The 18,320-nt window shown below is 37.6% G+C and overlaps 1 protein-coding gene across 3 annotated transcripts in view; it reads right to left on the bottom strand.

The window, feature by feature from the left end:
- The window catches only part of LOC135201634 (beta-mannosidase-like), a 103,406-nt gene that overhangs the window by 57,948 nt on the left and 27,138 nt on the right, over positions 1 to 18,320 (bottom strand). Inside the window, exon 2 of one of the 3 annotated variants that reach the window (XM_064230702.1) lies at positions 17,663 to 17,792. The exons of 1 other annotated variant lie outside the window; for it this stretch is intronic. In XM_064230702.1, the coding sequence (XP_064086772.1) occupies positions 17,663 to 17,762 (100 nt within the window). In that variant the 5' untranslated portion in view covers positions 17,763 to 17,792. The remainder of the gene's footprint in view (positions 1 to 17,662; positions 17,793 to 18,320) is intronic. One more of the 3 variants, XM_064230701.1, reaches the window with a different exon arrangement.

Below are 18,320 nucleotides of genomic sequence, written 5' to 3'. Positions count from 1 at the left end.
CATTTAACTAGCGTTCGAACAACTTTTCGTCCATTACACAGTTCCAGACAACCACCTATAGCCAAATGAAAGGACCAATTTCAAATGCTTAAAACAAGGGGAAAATTTGCCTGGGCGGGTCCAACGTTCTATTTTGCGCTCATACTTGTTCTCTGCATCCTAAGCTACACAAATACGTTCGCGATGAATAAAATCACCCCCAGCACGAGTCCTTCGCCAGCAAAGTAGAGTTGAATATCCTTCGTGTCGTAATTGTCGGAAGTATGTCCCTTTTGTAGTCGATTTCCGACAGCCGCCGGAGCGTTCCGCATTAAAACGAGATTAACGACGGGATACGGGTGTCGGTCGAAGAAGTCCAAGAAATTCCTTTCACATTGTAGGCGGTTGTTACTTGACTGTAGTCGTCCGCAGCGACGAACGATTTTTTGAAGTTGCGATGTGAAACTCTCGTACTGCAGGATACTGTAACCAGGTTCCATTAATCAGCCTGCAAGTGAAATTATATTTGTCACAAGGGCAAAGTAAATTCAGACGACATCCAAATACAGGGGGAGAGGAAGCCATTAGACCAGACTTAACCCACATGAATTCGCTGATATTTTATGGAATTCAAAAGAGAGCTGTACAAACTTTTTTATCCATGGCATTAACAATGAGTGAACCTATCCAGGTCTATGATGACTGTAAAAATATCCATAATTATAAAAAATAAACAGATATCAATACGAATCCCAAAGAAAATTCGATATTACTGGTAGTAAGTTACTAGACAAAGAAGAGGAAAACGGAGCTATTTGTAAGATTGCCAGGCAACATAAGAGTCAAAGAGAATATTAATCATGATTCTGTATTTCTCTATGCTAACTGATATCAAGTTGTGATAAAATCTGATCCTATGTGCCCCTAACAAAAGTTTCATATTCAATTTTCTCGCGCACATCCTCTGAGGTTAACCTTTAAAACTTTATTAATAGGTAGGAGATGCAACGAAAAACCCACTATGTAACTAATTTCTATATAAACTTTGGGTTTTTTTTTTCAAGAAAATGTGACATTTTCCCATGAATGTGATTTACTTGGATTGTAATAAACTAATGTTGCAAGTAAATATTTCATATCCATGACTTGATACTTCTAATTGTCTATGAGGTTCAGAAAATTTTTTTTAATTCATTTTGATGTTATAGAAATTCTATTTGCTTATTTTGTTTATTAATTTTAAAATGATTGCAACTCCTTAACTAAAGTTGCATTGCAATGCGGATAAGAATAGATTATGGCTATGTATCTCATCGTGACCTATGAACCACATGTGAAGTTCATGAGCTAAGCATTCCTTTCTCCAGTCAATCTGCTTCGCAAGCGGAGACGGCACATACAGATGAAGCCTGTGTAAGCAGATTATTGAGGTTAAAAGGAACAAATGCTGATACGGCAATGATGACGTCGTCACTTGGCAGGAGATTGCTCTCAGCCAGCTAAGAGTTACGTGACTTGCTGTAATTAAATACGACTTTAGTATTTTCAAATGATATTTTTTTGTTTTAATTCTCCACCCACATGAGAAGAATGTCTGAAAAAAAACAGTACCAAAATTGAACAATATATTAGTTTCATAATGGAAATCTGCATGATTGTAAATAAATGTAATTATGTTAAATTAAATATTCCTTATTCAAACTAATGAAAAAAGGTTTCCATACAAATTCTATATATATTATTAGCCCTGTATAAGATTCATATAGGCTTATTCCATAGATAACATTTTCACTTCTAGACTTCCTGACTTTAAAATCTCTTTTATTTTATTTTATTTTATTTATTTATTTATTTATTTATTTTTTGACTACGAATATAAATCACCGGGACAGACAATATGTCAGTAGGTTTTGATATGTGTTTGAACTTTTAGCTTATTTGTCATTACTAAAGCGTTAAGTTAGAGTTCAAATCTTTACGCATATATATTTGGATATTTAATTAACCTATGGTTACGTTTTGCTTATTGATTTTATTGTGATCCCTTTTTTATTATAATATGTAACCCTTCCGACTTCTTAGGGAGTGTATTATATTGACTCCACTTGTATCCATATTTATTTTATTTTTTATATTTATTTATTTATATATTTTTTTATATTTGATAAATTAATGGTTGGCTTGAATATGTGGAAAAGTGTTCTAGCGGCGTACCGTATAAGGCTACTTGCGGTATCATTTCTACAGATACGAGATATGAATGATAAAGGTATTTAAAACCGTGAGAACCGCTATAATCCAGTTAGGATCCAGTATCACGAGTTGTAACTCGTAAGACATTGACACTTTCTTATTTATCTCTTATTCTACCAAACCGATTGACTCTGTGATAAAATATATTATTGGTTTTCTTAATGGAACGGAATTCACACACGAGTTAAGGAGATTATTATTGATTTACACCACCCGAGTCACAGATTATTATGTGTTGAATTCCATGTTTACTGATTTAGCACTCATAAATATTCCTAACGCACTCAATTGCGGTGTTTGTTTTTAGTGCTATTAATTCTATATAACGTGTCAAGGAACGATTAACACTAAGAAGTGTTTATTCCCTCTGTCAGACTCGTAATTCTGTTAATAATTCTACGTATATTCTTTCAAGGATTGATTTGGCACAGGATAGGCCCCTAAACTGACAGGTGTCTTAGTGTATCCCTTGTTTTCATTACACGTGTTACAATTAGTTATGTGCTTTTTATATCTGTAAGCATCGTAGGCCAGTAAAACAGTGATTTGGCTTTCTGTGACATAATGGGGAACCCTGGATGACAGAATGCAACCAGTTTATGACGATTGGTATGAAAGAGATTGTTACTACTACCTAGTCGTTAGTCATCTGCTGTGTTCTTCGGGTTTTCCTCGTCACGGACCTACATATAATATTACATTTGATTACATTATTTTGATACACATACTTTAAATATACTTTGCTTTAGGGTTTCTGCTCGAAGTGTTTATTGTTTTTGCTTAGCCGCTGACCCTGTTTCCGTTCGAAGTGTTTATTATTTTGCTTATTGCTGCTGACTCTTGCTTTGTTCAGTTTGTAACAGTTCTGCGCTCCAACCCAGATATTCAATGCTCGCGATCTCTTGGGTTAAGGAATTTTCTTGTTTAGATACGGTTTTAACAATAGGCACGGATGTTTCTATATCTTTTAGTCTAATTAATGGTTCTTTGCAGTATGGTGCGGGATTGCAGGATAATGCGTCAGCTATGATAATTGCTTTCCCAGGTAGATATCTTATCTTGGCTCCAAAGACCTGAATGATCATTTGTCACCGAGTTCCTTTTGGACTGTGATTAAAGCCTTTGAAAAACTCGGTAAAGGACTCATGTTCAGTAAGGACTTTATCAGGATAGCCATAGATTATGAACTTAAAATGTACTAGTGAGTTAAAGATACCTAGCCCTTCCTTGCCTATTACTGCATATTTACTTTCAGAAGGCTTTAGTTTACGTGAATAAAAAGCTATAGGAAAGAACTGTTTATCATATTACTGAAGTAGTATCCCTCTTACCCCTTGGTCTGAGGCGTCTATTGCAATAAAAAAAATTCCTTATTTAAATCAGGGATTTTTAAGTTAGGTGAGCTGCATTATTCCGCTTTTAAGATATCTAACGCCTGTTGATGCTTTTCAGACCATAATAAATCTACGCTCTTCTTCGTAAGATCTGTTAAAGGAGCTGCTATGATTGAAGAGTTACATATTTACATACGATTGTAATACCAAATACAGCGCAAAAGTGCTGTATCACCCTTTTACGTTAATAGGTACCGGAAGTTATGAATAGCCGACACCTTACCATGGACTACTTTAAGACCTTGACTAGACATATAAAACCTAGATAAACATGTTCGGTTTTTAAAAACTCACATTTAGATATTTTACTCTGAGATTATTTGTCTTTGTCTCTGTAGCACTAGCTCTAGTTTATGTGAATGTACTTCTAAGGTATTAGAAAAGATTACAAGATCATCCATATAGGCATGTAGGGTATCCCCTAAAAGTCTCCAAACACTATATTGTAATTGGGGCGCAACGTAAGCCGGAGGCATACGTAAAAATTGATAATGTCCCCTTTTAAGTAAGTCCAAGCTGGTGAAAAATTTATTCTAACCTAACAGAGATAAGATGTCGTCGGTACATGGCACTGGAAACTATCGGGAGTCGTTTCCTTGTTTAAGCGACAGAATCTACGCAGATACGCCAAGTCCGATCTTTTATGGCATGACGTTTGAGGGAAAAATTATATGGGCTTATTTGATTTCCTAATGACTCCTATTACTAACATTTTTCAACTTCGTCATTTATCTCTATTTTGAAATTTCATTGGGGTTCTACACGAAGGTACGTATATAGCTTTATGTTTGTCCTTTGACCGTATTTTGTTTTCAATGACATCCGTTTTTCTCCCAGAGATCACTCGCTAGTGGAGAAACTTCCTGGTATTCAGGTAAAAGATAAAAAAAATTTCTGCTGAATCACCTCTGCTTGAATGACTTTACGGATATTACTTTAGATAGATTATCAGAGAGATTCATCTACGACTGGTTGGGCGGGATTAAAAATTAGCAACAATAAAAAATGCGATATTTATAACTTCCCTATCCATGATATGTATACGTTTGTGGATCACTAGATTTAACTTGTTGCTGCTAGTCAACCGTGTCTAGGGCTTTGTTCGCGGAAATCGTTATATTTCAGTGTCGGGAAGGATTAAAATTTCATTTCCCAGCAAAGTCTTTTTGCACGCACTAAGACATTCGAGGGTGCCTGCTTCTCGAGATTTTGCGTGCAAACTGCGACTGCAGTTGTGGGAGAATTCTGTTGGGTCATTTGAACAATGTTACGATTTATGAGACAAATGTATAGTTCCTCTATATAAGTTATTATTTGATTAACTGTCTCTTTTTTGTTCAAACGGATTTTAATATGTTTGAAGGTTTATAGGATTTTCCTTTGATAAACACGCCTTATTTGCAGGAGGATAGATACAGATCAATGTTTTTTATAACTATAGAGGTATCTGTAAGCGCTTGCTTATCCGGACTTCTCATTAGGGAAGTTTGAACAACAGACGGTGAGTCCGTAAATACAGGATATTACGTGTACTAAAGGAATAAAACAAGATATTCTAATTTTTACGGCACGTACAGTCGGGCTTAATCCACCACTACTTATAATAACTTATGTATTTAAAAAAAAACGAGAACCTGCTCCAATTACTTGATACGGTCGTGTGATTCATAGGAAAAATCCTTTTTAATTCAAAAAAGTATTGGCATAAAAATAAAAGGTATGGCATAATTGATCCAACATCATTTTTCCTCTCCGCTGAAGTCGCTTATGTGGAATGTGCTTTGATTGCTACACTCGGCAGATTTGACCGACCCTGACCGTTGACTAGGTGACACAGTAACCGAGTTTGCTTTGTTTGATTCTGAAAGGGCTACTGTTTACCTATTTCTTTTTGTAATAATTTGGATCCTTCTCTTTATTACCATCGGCAACATATTGTATGTTTTTAGCATTATGTTGCTGCTAGTTATGTATAAAACAACGAACGTATGAATGACGAACTATAAAGAATTGAGCGATTACTATTAAAATAAGTTATCTCTACTGCGTTATCGTGTACTTGCTGTTGTTTACTTCATTCTTTGCTAAAATTTGAAATAGTGAGGGATCCTGGTCAGTGCATTTAGCCTAATGAAAGTTTTTTATAGACATGTTATTCCTTGCAATCCAGCCGTATTTTTAAAGTTAAGTTGAGTCATTGAGGTTAGATATTTTATATAACTAAAAAAACTCAAGGCTAAAACTGCGATCGGGACTTTGCAAAGGAGCATTTCATTGTCCTGACCTGTTTTTGTGTGTTTTCTTATCACTACGGTGCCTAACAACCCTATCCATGCATCTGTATAAATACAGACGTCCACTGCGTAAACGCATATTCACTGTTTAATATGATTTGTTACGTAAGGGATTAATAATCACCCAAAATGATAAAATTAACATAGTATATGATTATGATATTTCAGTAGAACTTCTGGAAACAGACACTCAAAGATAAAAACTCGCAGTAGCGAAATCTCAATGATGTAGATAATTTCTGTAAAAAAGTAAGATTAAGAATGTCTCGTAACTTCAGCCACAGGAATAACGAAATTCGACCTGTAAAGGAAACACTCAAAGTTACTCCAAATGAATAAAAAATTGTACTTAGCTTGCTTTTGTGGGAAGTCACGGTGTTCCGATAACGATACACGGCCTAGGTCCTCCTTCTCTATTTAGTGGATGACCTGGTTTTTTTGCTTGAGTTTCCCCCGTGCGCGATGTTTGGATGATTCGAGCCCTTGTAGATCCGATGCTGCAGACGCGTTCGGTTTGTTTCTTGAAGTGCCGGAAACGCTCACTAACGATGTTTTCTTGAATGATTCTAATGAGAGACGAAGCTTGCGTTGCCGTAAGAAAAAGGACACGTCGGTTTTGTTTCTTGAAGTTATTCACTAAACGATGATACTAAGTTGCTTGAAGAATTTCTTGCTTTTCGTCGTCAGTGAAGAGTTCTTGTTGTTTTCTGAAGTCGCTCACTAAACGATGATACTAGGTTGCTTGAAGAATCTGCTGCTTTCGTCGTCGTTGACTTCATGATTTATTATTCTGGTTTTTCTTCGGAGAAGTTGTAGAGTTCTTCTGGTACGCTGCCCCCACTTTTAGGCGCGTACAGTCGCTGCCACCACTTTTAGGGCTGTTGCCTTGTATAATAAGGCGCCCTATGAGGTAATGTTAGACTTGCAATAATCTTACGCTAAGTCGGTTGGTTATGTTAGACTTGCGATAATCTTACGCTAAGTCGGTTGGTATTGCACTTCCATATTCAATGGAGTGTCTTGGGGTTTGTAGATCACTTACGAAGTCGGTATTATCTTCTTTGGTTATGACGACGATGTGTTAAACTCATGATGATTCGGTGAGGAGGTTCTTGTAGAAAACACGAAGTATAAAAATATATATATTCTTCTGAAGTTTTACATGGTGAAGATCAGGTATGATTGTACAAGTCTTCTAATGACGATAGCTTGATCGCTTCTGCCAATGATGGCTAATTCTATTCTCTCTACATGATAAAGCTTAGGTAAAGAGGTACAGGTCTTCTAATGACGATAGCTAACTCTATTCTGCTTGCTGCCATCTCGGTTACCAGTCATAAAGGAACAGACAGTAGCTCGAACATATGAACATACAATCAATGACATAGTTATATACGAACGTACCATCAGAAGACATAGTTACTAATCACGTAGGCCGCTTGAGCTATAAGTCACGGTGTTTGTCTCAAGCAGGAAGCTTGGACTAAAGTTTATAAACAATTGAATGACTACAGGTGACGGCATGTTATCTTAGCCTACTTTTATTGTATACGTCATCTTTAGCGTCTCTAGTCTGATCACATTCCTGCAAGCAATCTGGTTGACCCATTTAGTTTTAGTCTTTTATATATATGGACTAACATTCCGTATTTTTATTATGTAAACACTTACATATATATATATATATTATATATATTTATATATAATTATATTATATAATATAATTATTGGTATATTATTACCTATATATATATATTATAAGTTCTATTATAATATATAATATTTATAATATCTATATATAATATTACATATATAGATATGAATATATTATATATATATATATAATATATATATATATATTATTAGGTATATATATATATATATATATATATATATAATATGTATATATATATGATATATTAATAATAGTATTATAGTATATATAATATAATATATATATATATCGTAAAATATATATTATGGTGGTATAAGTACTAAAGGAAAACAAAAGGGTTGGAAGATTACAAAATGGACAATTGAAATCTGCCAATAGTAATACTCTTCATTCTGTCTTTCAAACCCTTCTGGAACACAAGGAGGTTGAATGGGAGAAGAGTCAATTCAAGATGGCGGTGGTGATGTCCAATTTCCAGATTAATGAGCCGACCCCGTCAGTGCTTGTTGGGCAAAATAGTGTGGTACGACTTGCACTCCTGTAGGATTTCGCTGTCAAAATTGATTTTATTGCATATTCTGGTTCATTTCGGTGTATACTGTGGGAAAGTGGAGCACGCCAAATTTTTCGACCCCCAGATACCCCCATGGGGGGCTTTTTTGTCCTGGGGGGTCCCGGTATGCTCAATATTTTCAAATTGGCTAATAATTAATCGATTTTGATCATTTTTGATGGTTTTAGGGGTTTTTGAAGATGCTGAATCCAATTGTGACACAATTGAGTAGATTGGAAGTAAATATAATTCATTTCCAGCATACAAGTGACCCGGACACAGTACGGAAATGGTACCGAACACAGTACGATTGAGGAAGCTTGTGACAACATTACAAACCTGGTCATGTAATAACTCTTTTTCAGGGTTTTCAAGTATGGCAAAGTGAATGAAGCAGTTGCTTTTCTTAACAAACCTTAGTTTTGGGGAAAATAACCCATCCATACACGTGAACTAAAGTATCTATATTTTGTTACAAAATTTACCAGAATTACATTACGTAAATTATAATGAGACAATTCACGCTATAGAAGTGAGTTGTTTAATAAACTAGTAACCCACTTATTATAAAATTTAAATGCTTTCCGTACATGAAAATAAACACATAACACCAGACTAGAATAATAAAGCATCGTGTGACAAGTACAAATGACCAGAACAAAGGATTGCAATAGTGCATAATGTAAAGTACTACATATTGCACCACCATGGCTGATAGTATTGACTAGAAAAGAAGCCAAACTAGATGACAGAAACACTGGACCTATTGTTAATAATGCAGTATGACTTCGTCAGAAAAACAGCTCCTGTAGGATTTCTTTGCGCATGATTCGTGCCTGATGCCAGTTCACTTGGCACAGATGAATGCCCTCAAAAAAGATCCAGATAATTGGGAAGCACTGAAATCTGGGGATTTTGTTGTGGCCAAATCAGAAGTTCCTTTCACATGTCTGTTCACTGACATGACACTTGAGCAAGAAATCAAAGGCCTGAAGTGCCATGGTGGCATGGTTGGTTTGACCCAGGATGATGCAGCTCTAGACCGTCTTGTTACAACTACACCTCATCTTGCCAGAATAGTAAAAAAGTTCCTGTACCATTTTACCCCAACATCTAGGGGACAAAACGAAATGAGCACTATTAACTGGCAGGGAATATTGTTGCGAGAACACTATCAAATGCTCTGAAGTTGCGTGAATCAGTGGGGCTACACTGTGCTGGAAACCCCTTTGAAATTAAAACACCAATGAAAAACAGCATCATCAGCTCTTATTCCCAACAGGGCAAAAGGTGATATTCTGCTCTTTGCTGAAAAGGGGCAGAAGAGGTTTCAAGCTTTCATTCAAGACAGGTTACTAAGGAGACATCAAAAGTCTGCTTGATATCCATTGCAGAAATTAAAAGTGAAGAAGTTCTCTAACTGGATGCAGAGGACAAAAGTGTGCATGGGAGACAAGGTGATCAAGCTACATGAAGAGCGTAAGCTGCTAAGAAGGTTTCTGATTATTCAAGGCAGCAGCCCGGAGATAGTTCCAAAACATGAGGAGACCATCAGTGAATTTGAGATATCTGTGGTTCTGCATTCAATCTGTCTGTAGATGGGTCACTCTATATCCCTGGAGATGAGGCTAGTTTGATGCATGTCATTGAAGGAACCATTGGCGAACCATTGGATGCAAGATCCCCTGTATTAACAGGTCATCCATCTCGTGTCCTGGTCATTGATGCAATGGGTGTACTCTAAAGCATGAAGAAAACTCCAACGATGCTCAAGATATTGGATTTCCAGGCAGCATTCATCGAGCGTATTGCATCTTTGGCATCTAGCTACAGCAAGGCTCACGTTGTATTCGACAACTACCTGGATCAGTCACTCAAGAACAAAATACGCCAGAAAAGAGCAGTGTCATCAACAGAGTATGTGATACACTCAGAGATGAAGCCCACCATGCCTCTGAAGGTATCTTTATCCTCCACAAGATCAAAGCGAAACTTAACAGATTTGTTTGCCGAAGCTTAGCTAGAAAAATTGTCGCATTCCTTGAATCTGGTCGTAGTGTACGGAAACAAAATCAAGAGCCATGAATTCGAAGAGGGGCACACACATGAGGAGGCCGACACCTTGATACCTCACCAGGTTATGGCCTCAAGAGACGAAAGTAAATGGCAAGAGATGCGTGTGGTCCTCAAACACAAATGTTCTTACACTTCTCCATTTGGTGTCTTGCGGTGGTCTTGGCACTCATCCTCAAACAGGTCTCAAATTTTTAACTGGCAAATGTGTCAAATACAGAAAGATTGATGTGGTGGAGAGAGCAAAAGTAATTGACCATCACAAATGTCAAGGACTCATTGGTTGTCATAATTTTTCTGGCACTGACTGGGGTGGGAATTAATTGGCATTACAAAGAAATAGTGGGTTCATGCTTATCTGCAACTTTTTGATGACGACAGATGCCTGCCAACAGAACTGGTCGGTACTGAGCATCCAGAGCAACTCTAACCATTGGAGCACTTTGTTTGTCATGTCTACTACCTAACAGGTCCAAAGATGCTCCCTGCACTGTGATGGGAGATGTTCCATCCAAGAAATCTAGAGGGTGAGATGCTACCACCAACCCGCGCGGTCTTGATGCCACACATAACACGGGCAAATTACACAGCCATGCGTGACAAATCTTATCGTACCAGCTGCCCCGACCTTCCTCCAATCGATCAAAATGGCTGGTGCCTGGAAAAGGGTGGGTACACACCTGTGAGGTGCCTTACCCTACCTGCACCACGAACTGTGCTTGAACTGATTAAGTGTGCCTGTAGATCTGGATATAGAGGAAGATGCAGCTGTTCTAAGAACGGCCTGTCGTGCATCCCACTTTGCAAATGTTATGGTGTTGATTGTTCAAATACCATCAAGAATGATGGACATAATGTTGATGATGAGGATGATGATGATGAGTGATAAGTGGTGAATGGTATCATATTGACATACAGCATTAGCTATGATTCTAATGCTTAACGATGGGTCAAGTGTTTTTGTGATTTAGTTTGTCTTCTTTTCTGGTCGATACTATCAGCCATAGTGGTGCACTATATTGCAATCCTTTGTTCTGGTTATTTGTACTTGTCACACAATGCTTTATTATTATAGTCTGGTGTTGTGTGCTTATTTTCACGTACAGAAAGCATTTACATTTAATAATACGCTTAACAATAGGTCCAGTGTTTCTCTGATTTAGTTTCTCTTCTTTTCTGGTCGATACTATCAGCCATAGTGGAGCAATATATTGTATCTTATAGTATGCAGTATTGCCATCATTCATTCTGGTCAGTTGTGCTTGTCACATGATGCTTTATTATTCTAGCCTGGAGTTGTATTTATTTTCATGTACGGAAAGCTTTTAAATTTGATAATATGAGGGTTACTAGTTTATTAAACAGATCACTTCTAGCTCAGTATTTAACATAATGTGGTTGAATAGGTTGCGTGAATTGTCACATTATAATTTACATAATGTAATTCTGGTAATTTTTTAAACAAAATATAAATACTTTTGTTCACGTGTATGGATGGCTTATTTTCCCCAAAACTAAAGGTTTGTTAAGAAAAACAACTACTACTTCATTCACTTTGTCATGCTTGAAAACCCTGAAAAAGAGGCATTACATGATCAAGTTTAAAAGATTGACAAACTTCGTCAATCGTACTGTGTTTGGTACAGTTTCCGTACTGTGTCCGGGTCACTTGTACGCTGAAAATGAGTGATATTTACTTCCAGTCTACTCAATTGTGTCAAGAATGGATTAAGCATCTTCAGAAACCTCTAAAGCCATAACAAATCATCAAAATCGATTGATCATTAGCCAATTTGAAAATATTGTGAGTACCAGGTCCCCTGCCCCCGTCCAAAGGCGCCAGATACCTCCTGACGATAATCAACCACTCCACCAGGTGGCCAGAGGCAATGCTGATGTCGGATCCAACCACCAAAGCATTTGCTGAAGCCGTTCTCTCCAGCTGGATCAGCCAATTTGGAGTGCCAGATGATATCACGACAGACCCTGGACCTGTCTTCCTGTCGAAGCTGTGGACCTCCCTGGACATAATGGTGGAAAGAGTCCAACGATCAGTAAAGGCATCCCTCATGGCGTGCTGCACTGGCGAGGACTGGAAAAGTCAACTACCGTAGGTGCTCCTCGGCCTCCAGACCGCCCCTTGGGTGAACGACAAGGCATCACCAGCAGAGAAGGTTGATGGGGAACCATTGGCAGTCCCAGGCGAGTTCTTCCTGACCAACGCTGACGAAGCAGATCTCTCCATTGCCAGGCTTCGTGAGTCCGCCGAAAAATCCATGCCCTGCCTCAAGACCTTCTCTGATAGAACTAAACACTTCCTTCCGAAGGCCCTATCGTCCTGCAAACATGTCTTTATCAGGGAAGACCCCCGCCATCCGCCGCTAACGAGGTCCTACCGAGGTCCCTTCCACGTCCTCCGATGCACTGACAAGGCATACTTCATCTCTATAAATGGTCGCGATGATTGGATCACGATTGACAGACTGAAACCCACCTTCCTGATGGATAAAGACTGCACTGATGCACAGCCCGTAGGGCGCCTCACGCCGCCTCCCCGACGCAGATCAACACCATTAATCACCAAACCACCTAGACGTGGCCACGGCTGCCCTTGGAAGACGGTCGAACCCCCCAAGGATCCCCCCACATCCTAGAACAATTTTGAAGTGGTATCAACAAGTAGATGGCCTACCAGGCTCCACGAATCTCTCTTTTTTCAGCAGCACTGGAAACGGGCAAGCTTCTGATTTGTTCTTTACTTATGGATGAAATGGCAATCAAACAATAGGTAGGATGCGATGTGAAAAAATATTATGTGTTTGTTGATATGTGCACAGAATTAGATAGTGGTGTCATTCCCTTTGTAGAGTGGCTCTTGCATTATGTTAACTGCAGAATACGGTAGCTGGAAATTACCTATTGGGTATTTCTTGATTGCAGGTGTTGGTTCTCATGAACGAGTAAATTTGATTCAGCAATGTTTAAGAAGACTTCATTCAGCTAAGGTTACTATTATATCAAGTAATGCTGCAATGATAAAACAATTGAGATTCTCTTTAGTAGAGAATTTATAAACATTCCCACATCCAATAACTCAACAACCAGTGCGCATCTTCTTCGATCCCTGTCATATGTTGAAGTTGGTAATAAACTCGTCTGGTGATAGGAAACATTTTACTGATGGAGAAAACAACTCAGTTAAATGGATTTATATAGAAAAATTGCAAAATACGCGGGTTAATGTAGGTTTGTTTGCACCTAGGAACAAACTTAGATATGCATATACAAATTGGTCAAAGATAAAAATGAATATTCAACTAGCAGCTCAACTATTCAGTGAATCAGTAGCAAAATCCCTGTAACTTTGTCACTTTAATGACCTCACAGAATTTCGACCGTCTGAGGCAACAATTAAATTCATCACAGTTTTCAACCATCTATTTGACATCATGAACCGATCCACCAACTGTAAACCACCTGCCTGGTATAAATACCTGTGTAACATGCATGTCAGGTCATTCGATTGTGCAATTCTCCCTGATGACCACCAGAACTGGTGTCGAAACGTTAGAGGAGATAAAACTAAGACAAAAGAAAAACTTTACATGTTCTTAAAAAACTTGATACAGTAGCTACACGCTGATGAAAAGATGATTATAAAACAAATAACGACTCCGCAGATTGAATGCTGTAGAAACAGCCAGTATTTTCAATATAATAATAATAATAATAATAATAATAATAATAATAATAATAATAATAATAATAATAATAATAATAATACTAATAACAATAATAATAATAATAATAATAATTTTGGTCCTAGTGCTTGGTCTTTGGCCTAAATTCTACATATATTAAGTTCAATTCAATAATAATAATAAAGCTTAAAGAAACACCAAAAGTCCCTAAATTCCAGGGTAACAGAAGCTACAGTCATAAATGTATAGATGTCTAGTACAGTGGAACCTCAGCAAACAAAACTCCCCACTTACAAAAAATCCAAGTTACGAAAGCAAAGATGAAGATTTTTTTGCTTCTGTATACAAAAATAATTCAGGTTGCGAAATGGTGTACTGTAAAGTCTGAGATTCGCCTCGACCGCCGAGAACAATTTTAAAACTTGTGCGCTGCTAACTCAGTAGACTCGCCACCATCCTCCCGCTCTCCCATTGGTTCCTGATGCTAGTCACTGCCATAAGATCCTGCTCTCCTACTGGTCAGCATCTGTCCCATCATCACTCTACGTAAAGGCGTCCTTTGACCACTTCGTCGCATCAGCATTATTGTACGCATGCAGAATTTTTGTTCACTTATACATATTTTGTTTGTTAACGTAAATTCATGTTAGTGATTTCACTTTCTCTTGTATACTTTATTGTATTGTGTGTGAACTTAATTAACTTAATTAGCCATGCGTCCAAAGAATGTTGCTGAAGTTCATGGAAAGAAGAGAATGCTTTCTATGGAGACGAAGATGGAGATAATTAAGAAGTATGAAGCTGGCATGCAGATGAGTGTGATTGCTAAGGAATACAGCTGAAATCCGTCGATGATAGGCACCATCCTTAGGCAGAAGGAAGCCATCAAAGCAGCTACACCTTCCAATGGCGTGACTATTTTGTCCAACAAGAGGAGCCACATGCATGATGAGATGGAGAGGCTGCTTCTTGTATGGATTAAAGACAAAGAAATCGCTGGCGATACGATAACCGAAACGGCAAGTGGTGAAGAAATTGAAATTTTGTAAAAAACGTAAAGTATAAAAAAGTAAAAAAAAAATGTAAAAATCAGAAAAAAAAAAAAAAGAAATTTAATTTAAAGTTTTTTGTAAAGTTAAGTGTTAATGTTTTCGGCCATTTGTTAATGTGTTTCATAAAGTTTAGTGTTAATGTTTTCTGCCATTTTTTAATGTGTTTCATAAAGTTAAGTGTTCGTGTTTTCTGCCATTTGTCCTCCTCCTCTGTCGCCACTTTCGGAGATCGCCTCACTTGAAAGGTAAGGTTCCACATTTTACTACATATGTATGTACATGTACGTACAGTATTTCTTGTACCATGTACACTAATACACTTTATTTACAGGTACAGTATAGGTTATGTTAGGTACTGAATGGTCCAAATTGTTGTATTTCATTGTTTATTGGTCAATTTAGCTTTATTGTAAAATTCACTGTGGTGTTTTTGTAGGGCTTGGAACGAATTAGGCAATTTACATGTAAAATGTAGTTTGAGATACGAAAAAATCAGGTTACGAAGGCTGCTTCGGAACGGATTAATTTCGTATCCTGAGGCACTACTGTACTGTCTGTAGGCGCTTGGTACTTTAGCCGAAAGACATGACAAATTGGTTTCCTTTACAGAAATATTCCGTGAAATGACGATATCATTTGCTTTGTACATGCTAAGAATCATAAAGGGCCAAATAATAACGAAACACATTTAACCTAAATGTGCTTATCTGGCTAGTAGGTATTACTCCTTCCTTCTGCGAATCATTTGTTCCATTACATATGGACTGTGTCACAATTTTGAAATGGGGTCTACAGCAGCAGGGGCCTGTGACTTTATAACTGGTGTAATGAAAACACGGAGTAAAAGAAAAAATATGAAATTTATCCACAACACTTTGAATTCATCTACTTCAGGCCGATTGTAACTCGTGAAATTGTCTGCAAAACAGCGGCTCCCTGGCTTGCAGTGAACGCTAAAATAAATTCCGTTAAACTGAAACACTATATTTTGCTTTGTGTGAGATGACGGGAATTGAGATTAGGCTCACCTTTCTCTCTCTCCACACACATGCCCTTTCTCAAAGGTGGCAGTAGAGACCTTAGAGAGCTTGGCAGTGGTCATCCTATTATATGAGTGGTTCCTTGTTGGACGAGTTGTTCATGTGCTTGCCTCCACAATAAGCTGTAGTTCCCGTTGCTAAGTAACCAATTGGTTCCTAGCCACATAAAAACATCTAATCCTTTGGGCCAGCCCTAGGAGAGCTGTTAATCACCTCAGTGGTCTGGTTAAACTAAGATATACTTAACGTTTTTGTTTTTATCAACGGGCAAGTAAATTTGTAGATGACACTGTATTTCACTTCTAAGATGTTTCTGATGGTGGCGGGTTGTTTTTAAGAAATGGCTGGCTAGTTTTTGAAATCTGTTAATAAATCATAAGATGAATCTCCCCTTCTTTTCTGAGTGCCTTCTACATATTTTCGATTCATGTAATTTCTGTAGTAAAGTTTGATAGCCCCCTTTTGGTCATTATTGATGTCCGTCATACTTCCTAGGTTCCAGTTATTTAAGGAAACTCGGGTTTCCAACTTGGACCCAGATAAATAGAAGCCTCTCAACCTCTTCCATATCTACATTAAAGTCTGTCCCTCTGCAAGAACAGCACCCTCTGAGGGACTTAAAACATTGTTGGGAGCATCCTAGTGGTGTAACAATACTTTTGACACAGTACTTTGTTACTTTGTTACACAGTGGCCAACTTCACTTCAATAGCCAGGTTGTTAGACACATATAGCTTAGCAGCCAAGTCATGGTACGCTGTCCGGTCTAACATACTCCCAGTTTTCTACACTTAAAATATTCCACTTGACACCAAAAGCCCTTACAAATGGGTTGATGCAGCACACTGATAATGAAAGAGATTAATTTGTACATCCTCAAGTCAATTGCTTGGCAGTGACTTGGCACAATATCCAACCTCTGGTGATGCTGTGCACATTTTCTATGTAAACAATATCCACTATCTCAAGAGCATTTCTCCAAGCCAAACCAGCAGGCATAGTGTTAAAATTCCCTACAGTTTCTTAAACATAACCGAAAACTAGTTTAATATTATGACTCACTTCCTCAACCTTTACTAGACAACCCTCTTGATCCACTGCCTTTTCCTTCAAACGCTACAGTTTTGCAAGAGTAAAGATTAACATCAAATTGTATTCTAGGGAAACTTTGTACCAGTTCCGTGGTATTTCTGTTATCACACTAATAAGGCTACACTAATTCTTTGTCAAGCACTGAGCAGAGTAGGGCTTCCTTTTCTCCAAGTGAACAGTCTTGCAGAGAGACTTTGTATAAATGTTATTTATCAACTTATTACATGAGTGTTCCTGTTCATGGTTCTGAATCGTTGTTTTGTAACAACAATGAATTCCTAAACAAAACACTAGTTACATTCTTTTAATCTGTCACCTTGCTATTGAAATAAAACTCTGCTTGAGCAATAAGCTATTATTTACAACCAGATACATAATGGTGCTCAACAGAACATTTGAAGAAATTCTCTGCTTCTTTGGGGCTATCATTCATCAAAGAACACTTAAGGCACCTGAAAGCGGGCATGTACGCAGAGACTACAGAATTATTCGCTTGCTCTATCATGCAGGTTATCAGAATGACACATTTAGGAATTTATCTACACAAAATACTTACATTTGTTAGCGTTAGTCAAAGTCCATTCTTGAGCTCTGCTTGATGACACCAGGCAAGTCGTCCACACGACAACCGAGAAAAGGAGCCGCCAAACCACCATCGTGCTGCTGACGACTACAGCCGGCTGCAGCTCCAGGAAAAGAAAGAAAAAAATGCAGTCTGGAGGGATATTTGAGATTTCCGAAAGGTACTGGCCAACTTTTCTTATACTGATGCACTGTAACATGAATAATGAAGTCACTATGACTCAAGTAGGTCTTAAGGTGAACTTAAGTTTAAGTCCACTTAAGAGGAAAAAATAGAAAAATTGATTTACAAAAGGACAATTACCGTACAATACTGGAAAACAGAAAAGACTGGATAAATAAATCAAACAAAAATATGATTTTATGACTTACAGCTTTGCAATCTGTCATTCTGGTGGAAAAATATCTTCTACTTTGACAAATTTGCCATTTCACCAAAAGGAAGTCACTGCTGCATTTGATGCAGGACCAAAGGACGTTGGGTAACGGCATTATTGAATTAATGGTTTTCTTGAAGATTCTTTAAATTTGACGATGTTATGCAATACTTATGTCGGCTACTAATGTTGGTCAGACAACAATTTTTAGTTAATAAAAAGACCTCAAATAGACTCGATGCATCTTCCAACCCC

The sequence above is a fragment of the Macrobrachium nipponense genome, chromosome 28, assembly GCF_015104395.2.
Source record: "Macrobrachium nipponense isolate FS-2020 chromosome 28, ASM1510439v2, whole genome shotgun sequence".
Taxonomy (NCBI): Eukaryota; Metazoa; Arthropoda; class Malacostraca; order Decapoda; family Palaemonidae; genus Macrobrachium; species Macrobrachium nipponense.
Note: the sequence above shows the minus strand (reverse complement) of the source record. Positions and strands in the feature narration are given on the sequence as shown.